Below are 25,636 nucleotides of genomic sequence, written 5' to 3'. Positions count from 1 at the left end.
CATCCAAGGATGCCAGTCATGGTCATTATTCCAACAGGAAATCCCCAAAGGCTCCCTGCACTCATGACCTCCTTAGCACCTTCAGGAGACATCGGGGTGGAGGAGCGTGTCTTCCAGAGAGGCGCTCCAGGACTTTTCTCACTGAGGGTCTGAATCCAGGGCATGGATACTGTGGAAGCCCGAGTCTGTCTGCTGGCTGTCATCCATGGAGTTCCAGCCACTCTCCTGGTAGCTGCACATTCAAAGTAACAGTAACAAGGCACTTACATGCTTGATCATTTTGATCCAGATAAAATTACTGAGTCATTGACATCCTGTCAGGGAGCAAATGTGATGTGTAATATCGTGGGTCATCAGAAAAGTCATGACATATGTCTCTATGTTTTTCTATGCAAAAATGTGTCATGACTTTTCCGATGGCTTAATAGATAACCAAAGGGTTTAAGATTTTTCCTGAGATGGAATAAGGAGATAAACTTAACTCTGCTTTTGTAAACACCCAATAAATAAACAAGCAACTACATTTCCCAGTATCTGGGAGCCTCCACTCCAATCAGCTAGTGTGTGTGTGTTTAGGGGGGAGGAGGGTCAGTGGTTGTCTCTCCCAAAAATAGACAAGTGGGATTACAACAGACTAAGAAGTTTCTGCATGGCAAAAGACACAGTGATTAGTGTGAATATACAGACCTCAGAATGGGAAAACATTTTTGTAAATTATGCTTCAGATAAGGAACTCATAACCAGAATTCACAAGGAACTCAAGCAGCTGTTCCGGAAAAAGACAATCTTATTAAAAGATGGGAGAATGAGTTGGAAAAACACTCTCTAAAGATGACATATGAATAGCTAAAAGGCATATGAAAAAATGCTCAGCATCCCTCATTGTAAGAGAAATGCAGATCAAAACAACAATGAGCTATCACCTAACCCCAGAATGTCTAATATTAAAAAAACAAAAAATGATAAGTGTTGGCAGGGGTGTGGTGAAAAGGGAACTCTCTTACACTGCTGGTGGGAATGTAAATTGGTCCAACCACTGTGGAGAACAATTTGGAGATTCCTCCAAAATCTACAAATAGAACTGCCATATGATCCAGCAATCCCATTCCTTGGTATCTACCCAAAGGACAGACAAATACTTAATCGGAAAAGTGGTTGCACATCAATGTTTACTGTGGCACTTTTCATGATTGCAAAGTCATGGAAACAACCCAAATGCCCACGAACTGATGAATGGTTAGAAAAACTGTGGCACATATACTCAATGGAATACTATTCATCCATAAAAAACAACAAAACCCTGACTTTTGAAAGGAAGTGGATGAATATGGAAGACTTACTGCTGAGTGAAGCAAGCCATGCTATGGAGGAGAGACATTGTATGTCTTCACTTAATATATACTGAGTGTCTACACTCTATGACTGAAATTAATTGTCTAACAGTCATAGAAATGCAGTATATAGATGTAAATACCAGATATAATGTGTGTGAAAGAGGAGGGTCTGAGGAAGGACATTTGGGGGAGGGACAGGGAGGCAAAGCATTAATGGCACAAATAGGTGTGGTTTTATCTGTTGAAGATATTTCATAGTTTTATCAACAGTACTAGGGAGAAATGTTCACCTGTTTAAATATCCATTTTGTAAGACAAATAATAATGTGATTGAATGTATGGAAGAAAATGAAATGAAAAAAAATAAAAGAAAAAAATAATAAAAAAATAAAATAAGGATTAAAAAAAAGAAATATGTTTCTAATCATGTGACATGGTGGACGATTATGGGGTTTGAGATGAGGAATTCTGATGGTATCAGTTCTGCCCTGTCTCCTCTATGCTATAAACTTAGAGACAAGTTCCTTACCTTTTTTGTACCTTTATCATTAAAATATACATAATTGGGACCAGCAGTTGGCATAATGGCTATGTCACTGGACTCCCATGTAGTCAACCGCAGATCGAGTCCCGGACCCAGTGGCTTAAACTCACAATGGGTGCGTGTGTGTGCGTGCCCAAGATCCCAAGAGGAGACTGGAGGAGAAGGAATTGCTGCATGTCCATTCTCTGTGGGGATGGTTTCTCGCTTTCTGTCTCTGTCTTTCTGGCGAGTGCACGTGCCCTATAGCAAAAACCTTTCAAAAAGTAGAAAAATAAAAAAATATATAGATAATAATGATAGTAAGGATAATAATGTCCTATGACATTGCAGATTGCAGGAAGGTTATTAGTTAAGACAAATCTTTCTTAATTGATTATTTTAAAGAAATTGTTTTTATCTATTCACTCCCATAGTAGAAATTAAAATAATTTTTCTCAAGATTTGTAAAAACTAATCTCATGGGAGGATTTTAAATCTCTAGGTTAAGTTGGAGACAGCAGCCATCTTTGAAATATTCAAATTTCTCACCCAGAACGTGGTGTATCCCCTCACTTATCTACATATTCCTTAATTACTGTCATTTAAGTTTTGTATTTTTTTTTAGAGATATATGCTAAAGGGTACATGCTCTAGCCAGAGAGACAGAGAGACTAAAAGTGAGAAATCATCTCCTGGGGGGATGGCCACGCCGCAATTCCTTCTCTTCCATTCTCTTCTCAGGACTTCAGGCACGTGTGCACATGTGCCCTGATTGAGTCTTAAACCGCCAAGTCTGGGACTCAAACCACAGTTGACTACGTAGGAGTTCAATGATGTAACCATTAGGCCACCTGCTGGTCCCCAGTTTTTGTTAATATAGAACCAGTGCTTCTTTTAGAGTCATAGCTAGGTATTTTATTATTTTTTTTGTCACTAGCAATTATATCTTTTTTTCATATTATACCAGAAAGTTTTCTAATTTGCTATAATTATCAGGATGCTAGCTCTTATATCAAGTTTTGTAGTCAACTAGAAATTTTCTAGTTAATGCAATTGATTCCGTTTCCACTTTACCATCTACTTTTCCTTGTTTCCTTGCCTACCTGACTTCTATCACTTGAGTCTCCTGCTATGCTAGGCTAGCTGGCCCTCTCCGGAATTTCCATGTGCAATAGTTTTTGTAGGGGGATCCTATCTGCTGTTTACTTGCCAGTGTCTCTCTCTCTCTCTCCCTGGCCTTGAGCTCAGAAAGGAAAGGAAACACAGAGCTGTGCTTCAAATAGCTGGACTAGTGAGCGGTAGCAAATACACATTTTGATGAGTGAATGAATGGATTCCAGTCCATTGTTGGAGTTCATAGAGACGATATTGACTCTCAATAAAAGAATTGCCCCAGTTTCATATTATTTCCAAACAGGAAATAGGATAAGTGAGCCTTTTTTATCTGCAGTGATATAACATGGCTGCATGTTCTCAAGGTGATGGGAAGGGAGGAGACTTTTGGCAGGTTATTGGTGGCAGCTTTTCATGCTGATGTCACTTTAATAACTTAGTCTTAGCATCATCCAGCCAGCTCTGAATTAACCTGATCATGCCATAAAGTAACAACTTCATTCCATCATGTCATTCATGTGAATTTTAGGAGATATTGCTTCAGCAAAAACACTTTATACCACAACATACAAGTAGTCCTCAGAAAGTTCATAGTGAATGCATACACTGAAAGAAATGATACATGGATTTAAAACTTCCTTTTGCATGAAAATAAACTCATACTTCATTTCATATTTCCATGAATCTTCTGATACTTTTATGCTACGACTGTATAAGACATTTTCCTTGGGGTAGCTTGATGAACACTAACTCTGGACCAGTTTGTACTATTTTTGCAAGTTCTTGAGAGTCTTAAAGTATTGACAAAATAAAAAAGTTATGAAAATAAATATTCAAAGTACATGATGTCAATGAAATTTTCTGCCTTCATTTGAGCTTATCCAACCCATGTTGTCTCACACAGATCTCTTACTGAAGGTTGGTGGAAGCATAAATTCAGGTAGAGGAGAAAAAATAAAGGGAAGGAATTTACTTATTTATATGTGCATAGAGGGAACAGGAAGGAGATACAACAAAGGAGAGGAAAGGGTGAGAAAGTTTTTACCTGAGGCAGGGGTGCTGTGAGTGGCATTGCTTCCTGTGGCTGTGGTCACCTCAGGGAGTTCAGGGAGCCTGTCTGTGCTCTTGGGCTCCTCTCCCTCAGAAGGAGCAGTTGTCTCTATCCAGCGAGATGTTTTCAGCAAAGATGGTTGGTATGTGCTGTGGGCCCAATGTGGGGAGCTCGCATTCAGTAGTGTTTGCTGGCTTTTAGTTTTGGGGTCGGGAGTTCCAGCTGTTCCCCTGGTAGCTGCACCTTCAGGAGGACAGTCAATGGCACGTTAATATGCTCGACACTTTGGAAACAAAGAACTGCCAAGTTGCTGAAAGAGCAGCAGGCACAAACACATAGAAAACAGAAATTCAGGGACCAGCAGTTAGCGTAATGGCTATGTCGCTGGACTCCCATGTAGTTGACCACGGTTCGCGTCCCAGACCCGGTGGCTTAAAACTCACACGGGGCATGTGTGCGTGCGTGCCCAAGATCCCGAGAGGAAAGTGGAGAAGAAGGGATTGTGGCGTGGCCATCCCCCCTGGGGAGTGATTTCTCACTTTCTTTCTCTCTGTCTCTCTCTGTCTGTCCGGCAAGCGCACATGCCCTATAGCAATAACCTCTCCAAAAAAAAAAAAAAAGAAAACAGAAATTCAGTCCTTACTCCACACAGATCCAAATGCCATCAAAAACATTTTTCTCCTTGCATGACAATTTCTGGTGGGATATCAATCTTCAAAAACGCTAAGTGAAGAATCACCGTGAATAGAACAAAAAGCTATCTGATCTAAAGTTGTCAGTCATTTGTTTCGCTTCCTGAGCAGACCCTACATCGATAATCCTTCAAACACTTTGCAGTCCTCAGCCACTCCACGGCTCTGGGACTTGCCCTGGGAGAAAGATGAGGGCTGCTCTGCCTATGGGTACAATTAGGAACCAGAGGTGGGATTTTGGAAAATCAGGGGTTTTCAGGTAGAAACTGCTTACAAGAGGGGACCTATATAGAGAGCAGGAAGGTTTAATTCAGAGAAACTGTCTGGTGCCCTTGGAATGCTCGATGAAGAAAAGAATGAAGAGATTCAGATTACATCTTCCTCAGGGGTGGTCATGGCAGTGGACATGAGGATGACAGAGGGGTCCACATGCCCCTTTTTATGGGTGGACACTGACCTGAACCTGGTGGGCAGAACCTGTGCTGGAATTCGGCCTCCACTTTCTTCTTTGACAGATAACTATGTGTAGGACTCAGCCTATGCAATTGCAGACACTATTCTTCTCTCCTGCTTTACTTTGGGACCATGAGCTCCCCACATGCACCACTGGCCTGAGTGTTGCTCCCAGATCATTCAGACAAAGGGCGAGGTGCCTCTCAGCCATCTTCTCACTCCCCCAGCTATCAGGCATATCACCTTGGTGTCAACCTGAAAATATGTTCTCTCTCCTAAACATTTGTCTTTAAGGAGCATAATAGGAGAGGCCTAATTGAGTTTGGGGGTGAGAATATGATGAAAAAACTTCAGCTGAGATTGACTCAACACTCAGATCTATCTTCAGAATTGAGCAGGTGAAGGCAACCCACTAAATATCCATTTCTTATACTTATCAAACAACCTTGTCCCACACAAATTGAGATTCCTACCACAGCATTAACTAAGAGACAAGCTAAAATACAAATCAAAGTAGCCCACCGAAATGGAATTGGAGATTTATCTTGTCCTTCATTTTACCCCAGGAGACATGGATGAGGAGTCTACCACGTACAAAATACTGTGCAAGGCACTGGGGGCGGGGGGAAGGTAGACTGTGATACCGAAGGAGACTACCTCTGCCTTCCAGTGCTGTTCCTTGAGGAGGCATGTGAATGAAGGTCAACTGCACTACAAAATGGAGTAGCTCAGGGTCCAACACTGTGTAAGTGCTGAGCTATAGAACCCAGAAGATAAAAGACTGACTTGATTGGGGGGTTTTTAGGAACTAGGAGGGAGCATTTCAGCTGGTAAGTAACAGAAAAATAGGGTAAAATATGAAAAAGTAGGAGAGAAGTGTTAGCTGGAGATAAAGCGGTATGGAAAGCCATAGAGATGTATGCCTCCTGTGAAGAGGGGCAGGGATCTCAGTGCCGTTGTAGCAGAGCATTCATGGGGAAAGAGAGCAAGAAATGAAGTGGGAGGGAGGGGTTGAAGACAGAGCAATGTACACTCCAGGATCAGACTTTGGACTCTCTCCACTATTGACTAAGGAGTTCTGAGCAAACCCAAGTCATATTATAAGACGATTGCTCTTGTGGCAATGGAGGAATATTTCAGAGGAATAAGAGAGTTATGGGGGATAGAAGGAATTTTGTCCTAAAGCTATTACAGCCTAAAGGTAGATGATAATGACTTGAACTTAAATAAGCAGCATCAGCATATAATCTCAGAGCAACCAGCCAGATTCCAGAACCTTTACTCAGTTGGAAATGCCAGTAAAGTGTAGGAGAGAAAAATAACTTAAAGGTGATTCCAAAAATACCACCCGGTGACGGAATAAATTGAAGAAAGACCAGCAAGTATGTGTGTAAGTGGGTGAGTGGACAGGGAGGGGATGGTTGGGTAGGGGCTGAGTATTATAGAGTGTTTAAGTCTATAAACAGTGTCCCAAATGCAAATAGTAGTTAATATGTAAAAAACAGTGTGAGGCACTAGGGTGCAGAGAGGGCTAAGGAAGACAGGAGCAAGGTGCCCCTCTTAACTGGGAATTGGCACAGTAGTTATGCAGCTCCCATTCTTGCTGCCAGGAGTTGAGAGTAAAAGCTAGTATTTCACAAGAGAATCCAGAAATTCCTTTATTTAAATGGCAAAATCTGGGACCAGCATTTGGCTTAATGGCTATTTCACTGGACTCCCATGTAGTCGACTACAGTTTGAGTCCCGGACCTGGTGGCTTAAACTCATGCTGGGCACATGTGTGTGTGTGCCCAAGATCCCAAGAGGAGAATGGAGGAGAAGGGATTGTGGCATGGCCATCCCCCCTGGGCGGTGATTTCTCGCTTTCTGTCTCTCTGTCTCTCTCTGCCTTTCTGGTGAGCACATGTGCTCTATAGCAAAAACCTCTCAAAAATAAATAAATAAAGTAAATGGCAAAATCCCATGATTTTTAAAAACACAGTATAGCTAAATAAAATACCTGAAGGCAAGTGGTCTTCAGTCTGCTGGGAAGGACCTTGGAGACTATGAAAGGAGTTTGGGAGATTTGTACTCACCCAGAACACCAGACACACTGCTGGTAAATGTGTAATTGATAACAGGGGATTTCTCTGCCATCTCCCAGAAGTCAGAAAGATTCCTTCCTGCAAAAAATGACACCAACAAGACCAAAGCTTGGTTTATCTGCAAGAGTCATTTGTTTGATGCTCAGTGCTGAGAGTTTGTGACAGAAAGGCAAATGGCTCACCTGACTTTCCTGTCATCACACAGATGAAGATGCAGTCGGAATCATCGGTCTGACTCACTGTAAGACACACCGGTAACTAGGCTTAGCACTAGGTAAGTCTTGGGTTGAAATAAAAATTAAGCTGGAGGGCCAGGCAGTAGTCTGGTGGTTCAGGCAGCCAGATCTCACATAGCCAACCATGTAGTTTGAGACTCAGACTCAGTGTCTTGAAAAAACACACTTGATTTATGTGCCCAAAATATCAAAAGGAAAAATAGAGAGGGGATTACAACATGACCATCCCCCATGGAGGCATGCTTTCTCTCTCTCTCTTTCTCTGTTTCTTTCCAGCAAGTACACACACCCTCTAGCAATTTTTTTTTAAAAACATTAAGTGGAAATACCTAGCTCAGGATGACATAAGAAAATAACATGAAACCTTTACTTTTTTGTTATTTATTTTACTAGAGGATTGTATGTGCTCACCAGAAAAAGAGAGTGGGAGAGAGGTGGAGGGGAAAACAAGAAAGTGCCTTCATAGGGAACCAGCAGGTAGTGTAATGGCTATGTCGCTGGACTCCCATGTAGTCGACCATGGTTCATGTCCCAGACCCGGTGGCTTAAAACTCATGCCGGGCGCGTGGGTGTGCGCCCAAGATCCCGAGAGGAGAATGGAGGAGAAGGGATTGTGGCGTGACCATCCCCCCTGGGGGGTGATTTCTCGCTTTCTGTCTCTATGTCTCTCTCTGTCTGGTGAGCACATGTGCCCTATAGTGAAAATCTCTCCAAAAAAAAAAAAAAAAAAAAAAAAAGATAAAGAAAGTGCCTTCATAGAGCAGGGCTGCACCACAATCCCTTCTCCTCCACGTTCTCCGTTATGGTGTGATTTCAGGTACACATACACACTACCCGCATGTTTGCCAGCCCACCAACTACAGGACTCCAACTGTGTGTGTGGCTGTGTGGGATCCAGCTTGTTAAGCCACCCGGTCACAGGCTGACCCCCTAATTCCTTACTCTCTGATGTTTTAATTTCTTTCTCTTATTTGGGGGTGGTGGAGGGGTAGTATAGTATAATGCAGTGGCCAGGGGCACAGCCTCTGGGGGCAGCTTTTGGGGTAACAACACCAGTGCTGGCCAGGTGAACAGGAATGAAGTAATGACTTCACCAGGACTCAGTTTCTCTCTCCTTAAAATGGTGAAAATTCAAATCCTACAATTTCTTAATTACCACTCCCAAATCCCCAAATCTCTGTCAAATGAAAGGCTTTGTATTTGTTTGGTACCAAAACTCACTTAGTAGCAAAACCTGGCTTGACAGTTGTGAGGGTGTCGCAGTCTTCGTCTACCCTCCCCACTGTAGAGGCTCTTGCGTGTTGCTGAATGACCATCAGCATGTCTGTCAGGCAGGCTTCCTTGGTTGCTGTTGGAATTGTCACATCACATATGGCGTGGACACCTTAGCACACTTTCAAAAGTCTGAAAACCTTTGAAGTCCTAAACATACTTGTCCCTGAGGATGCTGCCAAAAGGACTGTGGATGTGGGGCTGCACAGCCTTCCTAAGATTGCAGTGAAGATTCTATAATCGGTGTGAAGTGCTAAGCATGGTGCATCATGGACACAAGAGTGTGGTAAATAATCATAATAATAGCTCTCATTACTACTAATGTGTTACTCTTATTATACTTAGTGACCAAGAGCATGAACCGAGAGCCAGATTATTATTTTTTTAAATTATTTTATTTAACTTTATTTATTTATTTTTAATTTGATCAGAGAGGACAGAATGAGAGTGAGAGAGAGAGGGGGAAAGTGAGAAAGCAAGCTGCCAGCCTTGGGACTCAAACCGTGGTTTGCCATGTGGGAGTCCAGCATCCTTAACCACCATACCACCTGCCAGCCCCAAGAACCAGATTATTTAGATTAGAATACTCTCTACAGAGTAGTCTTGAACCAGTTAGTTAACTGTCCTGTGCCATAATTACCCCATCTAAAGTGGGGATAAACAGGGTAGCTATCCCATAATCATGTAGTGAGGGTTCAATGGGGGAATATATAGAAAGCCCTTAGAAGAATGTCTGGGACCTAATAAATATCAATTATTTGTATTTCTCCTTTTCTTCTGCTATTTTTTTACTAGAATTCTTTATTTAGTTTTGTTTATTTATTATTATTATTATTATTACTTTGTAATTTGCTATAGGGCACATGTGCTCACCAGAGCGAGACACAGAGAGAGAGAGATGGAAAATGAGAAAGCAAGCCTCCAGGTCCAGGACTTGAAATGTGGTCGGCTATGGGGGAGTCCAGCACCTTAATCACCATGCCACTTCCTTCTGCTTTTAAAACAGTAAATGTTCAGTTATGTAGCTCACCACTTCTTTTTTTTGGGGGCCTAGACCAACTGTTGGGCTGGTGACTTTTCCTTTTTTAAATTTTAAATATTTTTTTAAAATTTCATTTTCTTTTATACATTCAGTTACATTATGTAACTTACAAAGTGAATATTCCAACATGTGAACATTTCTCCCTAGTCCAGTTGATAAACTATAAAATTATCTTCAACAGATAATACCACATTTCTTTGTCCCATTAATGCTTTATCTCTCTATTTTTCTTCTAAATGTCCTTTCTCAGACTCTATTCTTTCACACACTCTATATCTGGTATTCCCATGAGTTTTCAAAGTAAGTCCCTAGGAGAATGTGGCTTGGCTGATGGTTATATCAAGCCACCTTATAAATGAGGCATATCTTTCTCAGTTGTGCTTCAAAAGTGCGTTTAGGCTTAATATAGATCAAAATATGAATTGTGGCACCAACCTTCAACAAAACATTCAACCTTTCCTTATCTTTACAAATGTAAATATAGCACTTTTTTGAATTTCCCTAGATTCCTCCAACATTGATCCATAGATTTTTCCTCCAATTTCCTGAACCCTAGGAATAGCTCTGATTGAAAGATGGAACCTTTACATACTGGTGTTAGAAACTGGACTACACAGAATATTTAAATAACCTTACATCAAGGTTCCTGGCAGCCTGTCTTATGGAGGGGCTGGAGGGGGCAATCTAGAGGCACAATTATATTCTCTGATGGAAGCCAAATTTGCCAATATTTTCAAGATAAACACACCTGAGAGGATGGAGGTTGACTTAAAAATCTCTGTAAGGTAGCTAGTAGAATTCCCGATGATATCCACCAGTAGGGCTGTAAAATCTGCAAGACAGATTTAGAAAGTCTGAATTTCTGATTCACAGAAATTAGGCACCATTGTCCATTGAAAGTTCTTGATACACCTCGAGTTAAATAGCTGCCACCTCTTCCTCTGTTCATTTATACCTTTTCAGGATCTAGTGCATTTTTAATTTCTAAAACAGAAGGAATGTGTTCTAGGAGCTCCAGTGATTTTTCTGAACAGAAAGTGTCTTGGGTTGTTGGATGTTTTCCTATCACACCTTGTATAGATGCTTCTTTTCCTAATCAGCAGGACTACGGAGTAAGCTGCCTTGGAAATTCAGAACCCAGACAGGCAGGAAAATAGAAGGTGACAAGCAATGGAAAGTGTAACATGCCAAGACCACTGAAGATGTGTTCTACTATGTGTGAGCCAGAGCTGGAGATACGCTCTTATCACATTCGCATGGACACATGGGTAATCTCCTAGAGGGGAGAATGCTAACACACCTACGCAGGTATAGCTATCTGTCTATGCAGAAGAGAGGCACCTGTGGTCATCCTCCTATCGATGACTCTTTAGAGCATTCTGATTTTAGTCACATTGTGGACATTAAGGAAAGGTACTATCTCGTTACTTATTTTCTTCCTGCTTCTTAAAATATTGCTAATAATTTATTTATCTAAAAAGTATTCATTGAGTATGGGCAGTGTGCTAGACATGAGGCAGGTACTGGAGAGCTGTATAAGATACACAGAAGAAGCTGAGGTTAATGGGACAGAGTCTCATAAACAGACCAACCAAGTAGTTACCACTGTTAAAGTTGCGTTGAAACTATGAGCATGGCTTTAGAGTCAGACACCAAGGACAGAGTCCATGCTGTGCCATGGCTCTGAGAAAGGATAGAACTTGTCAAAGGTCGCATAGTACATGGCAGAGCATGGATTTAAGCTGAGGCTGCATTGAGTCAGTTTCTACTTTACCCAATATTCCCACCACCACTCATAGAACCTCTTGCTCAGCATAGTTTGCCAACTTTCCATCTAGAAATGCTTTCACAATCAGTTTATTATACTTGTAAAAAAATCAATTATCTTTGCCCCAAAGATATTCTTTGTTTTGCTAAAAATTTGCATGATCTAAAAACAAAAATTTGCATGATCTAATTTACTTGCAAAGCTCAGAAATGAACGATTTCTGACTGTCTTCATACATAGACACACACACACACACACACACACACACGATGGTAAAAAATAAAAACCTTGGGAACCAGCAGTTAGCGTAATGGCTATGTCGCTGGACTCCTACGTAGTCGACCGCGGTTCGTGTCCCGGACCCGGTGGCTTAAAACTCACGCCGGGCACGTGTGCGTGCGTGCCCAAGATCCCGAGAGGAGAATGGAGGAGAAGGGATTGTGGCGTGACCATCCCCCCTGGGGGATGATTTCTCACTTTCTGTCTCTATGTCTCTCTCTGTCTGTCTGGCGAGCACACGCGCCCTACAGTGAAAAATCTCTCAAAAAAAAAAAAAAAACAAAAAACCTTTTTTGCCTCTCCAATTGGTAATGATTTAAGACTGTCTCTTATTTGGTGCTCCAAGGGGTTGAAAAAAACATATACGTTTAAACATTGTAGGTAAAGAGTATAAATATATGCAAACTTTCCAGCAGAAATGTTAGCAATTTGAGTCACCACAATATTGTCTTCCTGTCAGGCAACAATTCTATTTTGAGAGCTTTATTCTACAGAGATAATTGGACACGTACTCCAAGTGATTTTACACAGGTGCTCAGCATAGCATTGTTTATAATTGTAAAAATATTGGGAATTAGCCAAGTTCCCATCAAGAGGAGACAAATTAAATAAATTGTGGTACGTTCTCTCAATGAATACTACACATTCATACAAAGGATGAGCCGTATTTATAGTCACTGCAATGAAATGATTTGTAAGACAGACTGATTAGTTTAAAGGTAGACTATAAAATTGCATGAAAAAGTGATAGATACTGATAGCTGTTTTCCAATATGCTTTCTCCCATCTTCTGTAAGTAAGAGAACATCAAAGTTTAGTTGAGCACATGGTGGCATAATATAAGGACTGAATCCTCCAGCTTGCCTTACAGGTAGGTGTGGCCATAAGATTAAATTCTGGACAACAGAATGTGAGAGGAAGAAATGTGAACAGCTCCTAGACTGTGAGTTTACAGCAAATGGGCATGCCTTCCAAGTCCTCTCTCCTTCCTCATAGCTGGAGTGTGTATGTGTGGCAAGCCACCTTGGGCTATGCGAACAAGGGCACCCTTATGGAGGGGAGAACAACAAGCTAGAAGGAGCCTGGGCTCTCAAATTATCTAACCATCTAAGCAGCCCTGGTATGCCTGCCCAGGTTACCACACATGAAAGCGATTCACTTTTACCTTTTTAAAGCCACTCTATTTTTTTTTTCCACAGTCAACTTTTTTTACTTTCTCACTTTTACAAAATTGAACAATATATATATATATATATATATATATATACTCTTCAGAAATATTTTTTAAATTAAAAAATTATTTAATTGTTAAAATGTATTATTTTTCCTTGCTCAGCCCTGTACCCCAGCACCTACCATGGTGCTGTGACTACTCAGTAAATAAATGAGTATTTCTTTTTAGTAAGTCAGCTCCTCCCAGCCCTCAAACATACCAGTTCCCATGCTGACGGGAGTGTAAATGATTCCTTTTGGGGCGTAAGTTGGTAAGATACATCAAAGCCACTCTATTTCAGAGTCACTTGTTATAGTAGCCTGGCCTATATTCTAAATAATACAGAAGATGGGTTCCTACATGTAGAACAGGATGGCTAGGAAGATGAGTAGTAGTTGGGGTAGCTAGACTGAAAAAGTAAGCTAGATGACAGGTAGGGTAGAAAGTAGTGTAGACAGCAGTGCATAAAGGTCATCAATAGCAGTAATGACTCATGAAAGTTAGGGTATCAGGTATCTCTGGTCCGTTGGTATACCCATGCATGTTGTATAACATTTTGACATCACAGTATGTAATATTTATTTACTATTATTTTTTTACTTTAAAAATTTGCCAGAGAGCATGTGTGCTTGCCAGAGAGAGACATACACATAGAGAGAGAGAGAAAGTGAAAAAGCACCACCCTTGGGGGATAGTCACACTACAATCCCTTTTCTTCTATTTCTTCTTCCTTTTGGGATTTTAGACATGCATGCACACACTCCCAGCATGCTTTTTCAAGCAGCCCGGTCCAGAACTCAAACTGTGAGATTAGCCACGTGGAATTCATCTGCCTTAGCCACTATGCCATTGGCTTGCCTGATTATTTTTAAAATCAAGAAAATTTAAACCATTTTTCCTTAGAAAAATATGCAAATACATTCTCAAACAGAGGTACATATTAGAGTTGAGAATATTATAAAAAAAATTGATCCAGCTTTGAAGATTATCAACAAAGATTTCCTCCCCAAAGGTTTTGCACAACGGAAGGATATTGGCCGGTGTGTAGTCTCTGGTGGTAGTGATCTGATGGGGAGTTGAGGTCAGACCCTCTGTGACTTATCAAACCTCATGAAAATTGTGGCTTACCAGAGCAGCAGCATGCTGTTTTATCAGATGACAGGAATCTGTGGATCAATTATTTTCAGAGAATGGTTTCAAACATGTGGGAATATGCCTTGTCTCTTGAAATAGAGTTATAATCTCTCTCCAGGCAGAATTTTATTTTTATCTTTTACCTAATCAGGGAAGGATCTCAGCACAAAATTCTACTCTCAGTGGAAGTAAATGAATAGTAGGAACGGTGTGGTTATAGCAACCTTTTTCTCTCTCAAATGTATGACTTTATGGGATTCGCAGGGTGAAGTAAATAAGGGAACGGATGGTAAGCACTCAGGGTAGGTCTAATATATAGTATTCACTTAGTGTTAGCAATTACTATCTTAATTGTCATAATGCTTGTTCTAGAAATTTCACTTTGGAGAATGTATCTTCAGAAATAATCTGAAACAGGAAAAAACTTTATGCACAAATATGTTCATTGCTAGACTATATGAGGAAGAAAAACTAAAATCCACTGGAAATTCCAACAACAATATAATGGCTAAGTAAACATCTACATTCACAGCTACACAACCTTGTAAATCTTTATAAAGAGTTTCAATATCATGAAAAATATATAACTATTTTAAAAGTCCATTTATCCATTTCTTCCATGAGAGAGAAGGAGAGATATAGGAATCCTCAACAGGGCCTTCACACCATGATCCACCCCCAGTGCTGCCATCCTGGATCTTGGGTGTCTGAGTATCTGACAGGTGCGCTCAGGAAGGCCGTGAACCAAAGATCCCTCCCATGTGGGTCTGACTGTGCCGAGCCTGAAATAATTTCAATAGTAAGTGGGAGGAAGAGCAGGAGGCTCTACCTTCAATACTTTCTTCCCTCGTCTATTCTATAACAAACAGCCAGAGGCATCCTTGAAGAATGAAAGTCAGACCATGCTGCTCCTCTGCGCAATCACAATGGCTTCTTTCTTTCCAGAGTGAAGGCTGAAATCCTAGCAGTGGACTATCACCTTCTATATGATCTGCAGCAGGATCCCCTCCACCACCCTCACTACTCAAGCTCATTTCCCATGGCTCTCTGCCCTCGTTCACCTCTCCCAGCCACACTGGCCTTTCTGGACTCCCTCTCTATTGGGCCTTTGCCTGGAACACTGTCTAGCATGAGACTAGCCCTCCACTTTCTGAAGGTCATCCCATAACCCTTACCTCAGTAGAGACTTTCCTGATACCCACCATCACTTCCCCCTCCCCTCACCCCTTCCTCTTCTCTGTTGTCCTGACAGCCAAGCTGACAGCTAACATACAATCTACTTGCAGTCCGTTAGCTGGGCCTCTGTCCTGTCCTCCAGAATCTAAGGTCCACAAGGTCAGGGCTGCATCTTCTCTGCCCAGTGTGGTCTCCCAAACACCTAGAAGGGTATCTTATAGGATGTGCTCAATAAAGAACCACCAAATGGATGAACTGAGGAAGAGACAATAATTTTCACTCGTATTTATTTTTTTCAGAATTCTCTAAGTACAAGGAACTTGTAATACTTTTAGTTTTACTTATAAAAGTAACACGTGAGTATATTACCATGGAAAAATAATTCAGATAATACAAGATCCCCTTAAATAACACTTACCTATTCTAAAACACACGCCATTCTTCTTCTCAGAGATAATTGGCTATCTGATGTCCAGATACGAATGTACTTTTCATCAATGACTTTGTATTCTGTGTATAATTTTGGTGGCTCTTTTTTTTTTTTTTTTAAATTAAAGGAACTTTTCTATGCACAGGGCCAATCTGGCCACACCTATTCATTTATGTATCATCTGCAGGTGTTTTCCAAAGTGGACTGTTTAACCCTTTCCTAATGGCAGATATTGAGGTTGTTCCCAGATTTTCCACGGAAAACAATTCTGCATAAACATTTGCTCTTGCCCCTTTATGCACACACAACTATTTCTCTAAAGTAAAACCAAGAAAAGAACTTCCTGGGTCAATGATTATACACGTAAGCAAGGGCAATAGACATCACCATGCTTTTCTATTTTCTTCTGAGGGAAAACATAAAATATAAACTTATCTAAAAGGATACAAGCAAAATTGGAAAAGCTACAAGGCCCAGGGTCAGCTGCCTTACCTGACAAGTCATTGGTCTGATTGTCCAAACAGTAGCAGTGCCTTGTGGGGAATTTGGCTGGGTCCACCTTCTTCAGGTTAGAAACTGTGAGAAGAATGATTCACTCAGCAGTCCTGACGCATAGGCAGGCTCTCTGGCTACCACCCGCCCACTGCTGACACCATCCAGACGAGCCAGCCGGCACTTACTGTTGTAAATGGCCACAGAAAACTTGTGGAAGGCGAAGGAACTATAGGACGTGATGCTCAGCAAGGAGAAGAACTTCTTGGTATCTGCAGAGAGAGATCACAATAATGGGGCAAAGGGACAAATGCCTGTGATACCATAACGGAACGAATGGCAGTAGAGGCAAGGCAGAAAATAGAAACTGAAACAATGAACAAATGATGACAATACAATACAATACAATAAAATAAATGATGACAATAAAATAATAAAGAATAAAACGAAGAAACAGGGCCAGCCCATGGCATGGTAGTAAAGGCAGCTGGATCCCACAGAGCCGACTATGTGGTTCGAGTTCCAGACCCAGAAGCTGAAGAATTACGCCAGGCACGTGTGTGTGTGTGTGTGTGTGTGTGTGTGTGTGTGCCCCAAGTCCTAAAAGAGAGGAGATGAAGGAGAAAGGAACATGGTGTGATCACACCTGGGAGATTTCTCACTCTCTCTCTCTCTTCCGGTCTCTCTGTGGCAAGTGCATGTGCCCTCTAGCAAAATTAAAAAACAAAAAATACTAATTAGCAACATTTTAAAAGCCAAACATAAAATCTCAATAGTATGTGTCATTTGGCTATTTTTCCTGACCTGTCCTTAAACTGTGGCAACTCTCTAAGTAAGAATCGGAGCTGTATTTGAGTCCTGTGGCTGCTGGAAGAAATGACCACAAACTAGATGGCTCCAAAAAGTTGGAATTCATTCTCCCACAGTTCTGGAGCCCAGGACTCTGAAACTCCACAGGATCTCTACCCTTTCAGAGGCCCCAGGGCAGCGTCTGTTAGTGCCCGGTTTCTGGCTGCTGCTGGCAGTCCTTGGCTTGCAGCCACATTCGTCACTGCTCTGTCTTCAGTGTCTTTTCTTCCATTTGTTACTCTTTGTCTCTTTCCCATCAGGACTGTGGTGATGGCATTTGGCACAACCTAGACAATCCCAGATAATCTTCTCATCTCAAGATCCTTGACTTAACCAACTTAACCACATCTGTTATCATACGAGATGCTGTTCTGCCTTGTGACATCAAAAGTAAGATTCATAGACTGTGGTAACCAGAAAATGAATACCTTTGGAAAGCCATTTATTACACAAGGAAAAGGGGAGCTTTCTGCTTCTTCTTACCCACGTAAACTAACGTAAACCAGCAGGTTAGGCATAGATGAACACCTATCACCCCTCCACTTCCTCAGTGCCTGCTGGTGGTTGTACCTGGAAGAGTTCAGCAGAAGTAGGTCTTCCCTGGCCGTGGCCTGAGAATCATGCACTGGCATCAGGTCAAGTGGTGTACATGCTAAAATGATGCATATTGAGTGTGACCCCCAGACTACCAAATCTGATTATGGGGAATGGGGAGAGGTGGGTATGCTGAGGATTCTGGGTTTTAACAAGCTTTCCAGGTGGCTTTTTATTCATACAAATTTGTGACTCACTGGGATGGTGGCTGGAATTGCAGTACCACTGACTTCGGTACTTCAAATCACTGGTGGTATCCAACTCCCTTGGCTCCTCGGCCATTCCACTCTGGAGACCCTAATGTCATACCCAAATATATAAAGGAGTCAGACTTTATATACTTTTTTAATTGCCAGAGGGCATATGCAGTCAGCAGAGAGAGTCATGGAGAGTTAGAGAGGGAGGGAGGGATGTGGTATGGTCACACGGCAAACCCTTCTCCATTTCTCCATTTTGTCAGGATCTGGGACATGTGTACACATGCGTGCAGCATGTTTGTCAACCCAGGCCTTTCTGGACTCCCTCTCTATTGGGCCTTTGCCTGGAACACTGTCTAGCATGAGACTAGCCCTCCACTTTCTGAAGGTCATCCCATAACCCTTACCTCAGTAGAGACTTTCCTGATACCCACCATCACTTCCCCCTCCCCTCACCCCTTCCTCTTCTCTGTTGTCCTGACAGCCAAGCTGACAGCTAACATACAATCTACTTGCAGTCCGTTAGCTGGGCCTCTGTCCTGTCCTCCAGAATCTAAGGTCCACAAGGTCAGGGCTGCATCTTCTCTGCCCAGTGTGGTCTCCCAAACACCTAGAAGGGTATCTTATAGGATGTGCTCAATAAAGAACCACCAAATGGATGAACTGAGGAAGAGACAATAATTTTCACTCGTATTTATTTTTTTCAGAATTCTCTAAGTACAAGGAACTTGTAATACTTTTAGTTTTACTTATAAAAGTAACACGTGAGTATATTACCATGGAAAAATAATTCAGATAATACAAGATCCCCTTAAATAACACTTACCTATTCTAAAACACACGCCATTCTTCTTCTCAGAGATAATTGGCTATCTGATGTCCAGATACGAATGTACTTTTCATCAATGACTTTGTATTCTGTGTATAATTTTGGTGGCTCTTTTTTTTTTTTTTAAATTAAAGGAACTTTTCTATGCACAGGGCCAATCTGGCCACACCTATTCATTTATGTATCATCTGCAGGTGTTTTCCAAAGTGGACTGTTTAACCCTTTCCTAATGGCAGATATTGAGGTTGTTCCCAGATTTTCCACGGAAAACAATTCTGCATAAACATTTGCTCTTGCCCCTTTATGCACACACAACTATTTCTCTAAAGTAAAACCAAGAAAAGAACTTCCTGGGTCAATGATTATACACGTAAGCAAGGGCAATAGACATCACCATGCTTTTCTATTTTCTTCTGAGGGAAAACATAAAATATAAACTTATCTAAAAGGATACAAGCAAAATTGGAAAAGCTACAAGGCCCAGGGTCAGCTGCCTTACCTGACAAGTCATTGGTCTGATTGTCCAAACAGTAGCAGTGCCTTGTGGGGAATTTGGCTGGGTCCACCTTCTTCAGGTTAGAAACTGTGAGAAGAATGATTCACTCAGCAGTCCTGACGCATAGGCAGGCTCTCTGGCTACCACCCGCCCACTGCTGACACCATCCAGACGAGCCAGCCGGCACTTACTGTTGTAAATGGCCACAGAAAACTTGTGGAAGGCGAAGGAACTATAGGACGTGATGCTCAGCAAGGAGAAGAACTTCTTGGTATCTGCAGAGAGAGATCACAATAATGGGGCAAAGGGACAAATGCCTGTGATACCATAACGGAACGAATGGCAGTAGAGGCAAGGCAGAAAATAGAAACTGAAACAATGAACAAATGATGACAATACAATACAATACAATAAAATAAATGATGACAATAAAATAATAAAGAATAAAACGAAGAAACAGGGCCAGCCCATGGCATGGTAGTAAAGGCAGCTGGATCCCACAGAGCCGACTATGTGGTTCGAGTTCCAGACCCAGAAGCTGAAGAATTACGCCAGGCACGTGTGTGTGTGTGTGTGTGTGTGTGTGTGTGTGTGTGTGTGTGTGCCCCAAGTCCTAAAAGAGAGGAGATGAAGGAGAAAGGAACATGGTGTGATCACACCTGGGAGATTTCTCACTCTCTCTCTCTCTTCCGGTCTCTCTGTGGCAAGTGCATGTGCCCTCTAGCAAAATTAAAAAACAAAAAATACTAATTAGCAACATTTTAAAAGCCAAACATAAAATCTCAATAGTATGTGTCATTTGGCTATTTTTCCTGACCTGTCCTTAAACTGTGGCAACTCTCTAAGTAAGAATCGGAGCTGTATTTGAGTCCTGTGGCTGCTGGAAGAAATGACCACAAACTAGATGGCTCCAAAAAGTTGGAATTCATTCTCCCACAGTTCTGGAGCCCAGGACTCTGAAACTCCACAGGATCTCTACCCTTTCAGAGGCCCCAGGGCAGCGTCTGTTAGTGCCCGGTTTCTGGCTGCTGCTGGCAGTCCTTGGCTTGCAGCCACATTCGTCACTGCTCTGTCTTCAGTGTCTTTTCTTCCATTTGTTACTCTTTGTCTCTTTCCCATCAGGACTGTGGTGATGGCATTTGGCACAACCTAGACAATCCCAGATAATCTTCTCATCTCAAGATCCTTGACTTAACCAACTTAACCACATCTGTTATCATACGAGATGCTGTTCTGCCTTGTGACATCAAAAGTAAGATTCATAGACTGTGGTAACCAGAAAATGAATACCTTTGGAAAGCCATTTATTACACAAGGAAAAGGGGAGCTTTCTGCTTCTTCTTACCCACGTAAACTAACGTAAACCAGCAGGTTAGGCATAGATGAACACCTATCACCCCTCCACTTCCTCAGTGCCTGCTGGTGGTTGTACCTGGAAGAGTTCAGCAGAAGTAGGTCTTCCCTGGCCGTGGCCTGAGAATCATGCACTGGCATCAGGTCAAGTGGTGTACATGCTAAAATGATGCATATTGAGTGTGACCCCCAGACTACCAAATCTGATTATGGGGAATGGGGAGAGGTGGGTATGCTGAGGATTCTGGGTTTTAACAAGCTTTCCAGGTGGCTTTTTATTCATACAAATTTGTGACTCACTGGGATGGTGGCTGGAATTGCAGTACCACTGACTTCGGTACTTCAAATCACTGGTGGTATCCAACTCCCTTGGCTCCTCGGCCATTCCACTCTGGAGACCCTAATGTCATACCCAAATATATAAAGGAGTCAGACTTTATATACTTTTTTAATTGCCAGAGGGCATATGCAGTCAGCAGAGAGAGTCATGGAGAGTTAGAGAGGGAGGGAGGGATGTGGTATGGTCACACGGCAAACCCTTCTCCATTTCTCCATTTTGTCAGGATCTGGGACATGTGTACACATGCGTGCAGCATGTTTGTCAACCCAGCATGGCAAGGACTCAAACTGTGGTCAGCCAGGAAGGAACCAGCTCCATTTACCACTAGGCTCCAGGGTCATCTCTGAGGACTGTATTTTATTAGCTCCCTGGGAGAATAGGGTATGTGCCAAAGTTTGAATATCCCAGCACTCCGTTTTCAAGTTTTTATCTTGGTTCTGTAATTGTTGCTTTATAAAAAAAATTATAAAACATTTAAAAACAGAGTCATCAACTGTTCTTGGTAAAAATGCACATTTAAAGTCCCACCTAAGACCCACTAAATGAGGCGGTGGTCTAGGGAGGGATGAGTTTAATAAGCAATGCAGGTGCTTCTTACCACACAGCAACTTTGGGAAACTTCAGTCTAAATCAGGGGTGTGGGATGAACTGATCTGAATTTTCATTCTGTATGGCAGCAGGCATGCCTCAATTTCTGCATCTATACAATGAGAGTGAGAGCTCCACCTCACAGGGTTAAATGAATCATAGGGAGAGTTTGAGCTTCTTGAAGGTATAACTTAGGATTTTCAAGTCTCTGCAACATATTGCAGAACCCAATGCAGGGCCTTGGGTAGAAAAGGACAGGATTAACTAGGAGTTCAGGGCTGACAGGGCTAAATGCTTGTGTAGCAGCTCATCCCTTCACTGGGTGCTTCTGGCTCTCCACAGTCCCTACGACAGGCAGCCCCTACTGCTCTCCTCCCAAGGCAGCCCCATCAATGGCAAATTCATGTGAGTGAACTGGAGCTAGGGGCCATATCTTAGTGACGACTGCTTTGAGCGTTGGCACAGGGACGGATAGGCCTGCAAGTATTGTCCATGAGTAAACGATTACGTAAAAGGGTGTAAAGTCATTGAGCACAGTTGTGCAGTTTGTGTATCATTGAATCCTAGAGAATGCCACTCACACAGAACCCAGTGTTGAATCGGTGGTCCTAGCCTCCTCGTCCTGCATACACTGATCATTACCTACTTAGTACCTGCGTTACTTGCTTCTGTTACCTATCCATCCACTAGAATGTAAGCTCCCCAGACCAGGGACTTCTGTCAACCTTGTTCACTCCCTTCCCATCCCAACAATACTTAGAATAGTGCCTGGCACCTAACGGAGGCTCCATAAATACTAGGTTGTCAGAAAAGTCATGACGTATTTTTTCTGTTTTTTTTTTGATGTAAAAATGCATCATGACTTTACCGACCACACAGTGTTTATTGAGTAAGCATAGTATAATTAATGAAGGAAGTAAGGAAGATACACTAGGGAGTTTTCATACTTTGTTGTCATTCATTAAATCCATGCAACATAGAAATCATTGTGATAGAAGCCAAAAGAACACGGAAAGGAGACCAGAGTACTATTAAAGCATTCAGATTGACTCTTTTTGTTTTAACGAGATGAGTTCAGAATCATATTAGTTTACTCAATGAATGATTAATGTCAGTTTATGGCAAAGGACTTATGATTACGAATGCCTGCACATATACCGTGCTCAAAATGCTCTTAAATCTCCTACTTCATTTTGATGTTTTCAGTCTCATCTCTGACCCCAGAGGAGATAAAAAGACAGAGAAGTAAGGTGTCTTTCTGACATTAGGGACATTCAGAAGAGAAGCTGGTACAGACAAAAATAGGCCTGGATTATGTTTTAAAATACTGTTACCTTTTAAAGCTCTGTTCAGCATCCCATTCACGAGCTCCGTCAGGTTAAGGGCAGACAGATCAACTGATCTTGCAGGCAGCTCTGAAAGAGGTTCAGAGACAATGTCACTGACAGGCTGTCTTCAGTGACAGAAAAAGGTCCTTATTTACAAACTTGAGACAGATGCACAGAAGACCCCCTTATCTGTGTTTTAATTTTCCACAGTTTCTGTCAAACTTAGTTCAATACTTTGATAGAGAGAGGCTGCATTCACATAACTAAAAAAATTTTGTTTTTTTTTCTTTTGATTATTTGTTTTATTTTATACATTCAATCACTGTACGTCACTACAGCTTGTAAAACAAATTACCCAACATGAATACACTTCACACCAGTCCCACTGAGGATAGCATAACTGTTATCATCAACATAATTTTTACTACAATATTTTGTTCTAATTATATTATTTTATATTACTATTGTTAATCTCTTGCTGTGCCTAATTTATAATTAAACTTTAGGTATTTCTGCAGAGTCTTCAAAAAGTTCATGGAAGACACGTATTTCAAAGAATACGCAAGTATTTAGACTTTTTTGTTTTGCACCAAAATAAACTTGTACTTTAAGTACATTCTTTTTCTACAAGCTTTTTGAAGTCCCCTCTTGTATATATGAAAAAAAAAAAACAAACCAGTACATATAGAGGTCAATATTCTCAACTGCTTTAGATATCCACTGGAGCTCATGGAATGCATCTCCTGTGAATGGGAGGGCACTGTATTTCCCTTTTGGATGTTTGCTGAGCACACCCCAGGTGCCAGATACAAGGGGTTCAAAGGTAAGAGGCAGTTCTCATTTTTGGGAGGGGACAGCCAGCATCATTCATGATGACAGACATTAGACAGAAATCCAGATGAAGCACAAGAAACACTTTTTTTTTTTTTGGAGAGGTTTTCGCCATAGGGCGCGTACGCTCACCAGACAGAGAGAGACATAGAGACAGAAAGCGAGAAATCACCCCCCAGGGGGTATGGTCATGCCACAATCCCTTCTCCTCCATTCTCCTCTTGGGATCTTGGGCACGCATGCACACGCGCCCGGCGTGAGCTTTAAGCCACCAGGTCCAGGACGCGAACCGCGGTCAACTACGTGGGAGTCCAGCGACATAGCCAAAAATACCTCTCAAAAAAAAAAAAAAGATTTAGAAACGATTGACAAGGTGGAAATAGTGGTCTTTACATTCCTAGCTGTCTTTTCCAAAGTTTACGGAGTGTCTGGATAGTGATTAGAGAGATGCTATTATCTTTGCTGTGGGATTGGGAACAGAGGTTCAGAGAAGTGGGAGAATTTGCTCAGCTGTCCAGACCACCCATGAGGCGAGGTATGTGAATGGGGAAGAACTCACCTGTGGTAGCAAGAAATGCCATCCCCTTTTCTTTCCTCTCTTCTTTAGGGTCAAACACTGGGGAGGGATAAGATTTCATCAGAGAAACTCAAGTCTTGAAAGGCTAGCCCAGGGCAGTGTTGGTGGCCTCTGTTGCAGTGACTTTCTGGCTCAGGGAGAGTGGGACGAAAGGGAGCCCCCAGGGTTCTCCTATGTCTCCCTTCTATGTGCTGATCTCCTTGGACTGAGTTTTGCTTAGAAGTCCACATTTTAATAAATACACAAGGTGATTCTGATACAGATGGTCCAATCTACCTGACTCCTTACCTGAGTTGGAAAACAGAATTTCATGGAGAAGTAAGTTGCCTAGCTTGGCACAACTGAGTAGAGAAAAGAAGGGCTCAGAACCTACTCCCTTAAGACTGCAGAGCAATAGCCCTTCAAAAACATCAGGCCACGGGAACCAGCAGTTAGCGTAATGGCTATGTCGCTGGACTCCCATGTAGTCGACCGCGGTTCGTGTCCTGGACATGGTGGCTTAAAACTCACACCGGGCGTGTGTGCGTGCGTGCCCAAGATCCCAAGAAGAGAATGGAGGAGAAGGGATTGCGGCGTGACCATCCCCCTGGGGCTTGATTTCTCGTTTTCTGTCTCTATGTCTCTCTCTGTCTGTCTGGCAAGCACATGCGCCCTATAGCAAAAACCTCTCAAAAAACCAAAAAACAAACAAACAAACAAACAAACAAAAAACAAACCAAAAAACCCCAACACATCAGGCCATGTGCCTTTTTGGCAAATCTGGTGCTATCAAAAAGTAAAATGTTGAAGAAAAAATTGAAATGTCAAGGACATTTATTCCCCTACTCATTCTGTATTCATTGAATAGATTCTCACTGAGGGCCAAGCAATATGCTGAGTGTTGAGTATAAAAAAGGTAAAAAGGGAAAGAATTGAGTCTTCACCTTCAAGAGCTTCCTGTTTATGGTTCGGGAGTAATGACAGGGGAGGAGATCAACGCGGTAAACAGCAGCACACACCTTTAATCCGGCACTTACCTGGTCTAGAGAGATGGAGAACGTCTTACTGGAAGAGGTGGCTTTAAGCCCAGAGCAAAAGACTCAGTTATTTGGGACTAGAAAATATCTAACTACACTGCATATGTTACCATTACCGTGTCAGTGAATATCTTTGCATGTTACATTTGGATGGAGAAGGAATTTATGTCCATTTTATAAGTGGAAAATCCAAGGTACCAAGAGTCTGAGTAAGTTGGGATTCAAGGCTGCCCACTTACCTGCTGCACCAAGGCCAGCCCCATCTTTTTCTTTCTTAACATCTTTATTTCCAGACACTAAAATAAAAGTTTTCATATATGAATTAGTATCCTGGAAGCACAACCCC

The 25,636-nt window shown here is 41.9% G+C and overlaps 1 protein-coding gene across 1 annotated transcript in view; it reads right to left on the bottom strand.

Moving 5' to 3' along the window:
- HHLA1 (HHLA1 neighbor of OC90) overlaps positions 1 to 25,636 on the bottom strand; it is a 49,884-nt gene that overhangs the window by 9,357 nt on the left and 14,891 nt on the right. Inside the window, exons 5-13 of the mRNA XM_006155530.1 lie at positions 24,257 to 24,298; positions 22,873 to 22,953; positions 19,449 to 19,532; positions 19,261 to 19,344; positions 10,549 to 10,632; positions 7,433 to 7,489; positions 7,242 to 7,328; positions 4,016 to 4,264; positions 80 to 232 (exon numbers count right to left, since the gene is read on the bottom strand). Coding sequence (XP_006155592.1) covers positions 80 to 232; positions 4,016 to 4,264; positions 7,242 to 7,328; positions 7,433 to 7,489; positions 10,549 to 10,632; positions 19,261 to 19,344; positions 19,449 to 19,532; positions 22,873 to 22,953; positions 24,257 to 24,298 — 921 coding nt within the window. The remainder of the gene's footprint in view (positions 1 to 79; positions 233 to 4,015; positions 4,265 to 7,241; positions 7,329 to 7,432; positions 7,490 to 10,548; positions 10,633 to 19,260; positions 19,345 to 19,448; positions 19,533 to 22,872; positions 22,954 to 24,256; positions 24,299 to 25,636) is intronic.

The sequence above is a fragment of the Tupaia chinensis genome, unplaced genomic scaffold (genome assembly GCF_000334495.1).
Source record: "Tupaia chinensis unplaced genomic scaffold, TupChi_1.0 Scaffold000459_1, whole genome shotgun sequence".
Taxonomy (NCBI): Eukaryota; Metazoa; Chordata; class Mammalia; order Scandentia; family Tupaiidae; genus Tupaia; species Tupaia belangeri.
The sequence above is the reverse complement of the archived record's forward strand: the minus strand, read 5'-3'. Positions and strand labels throughout refer to the sequence as shown.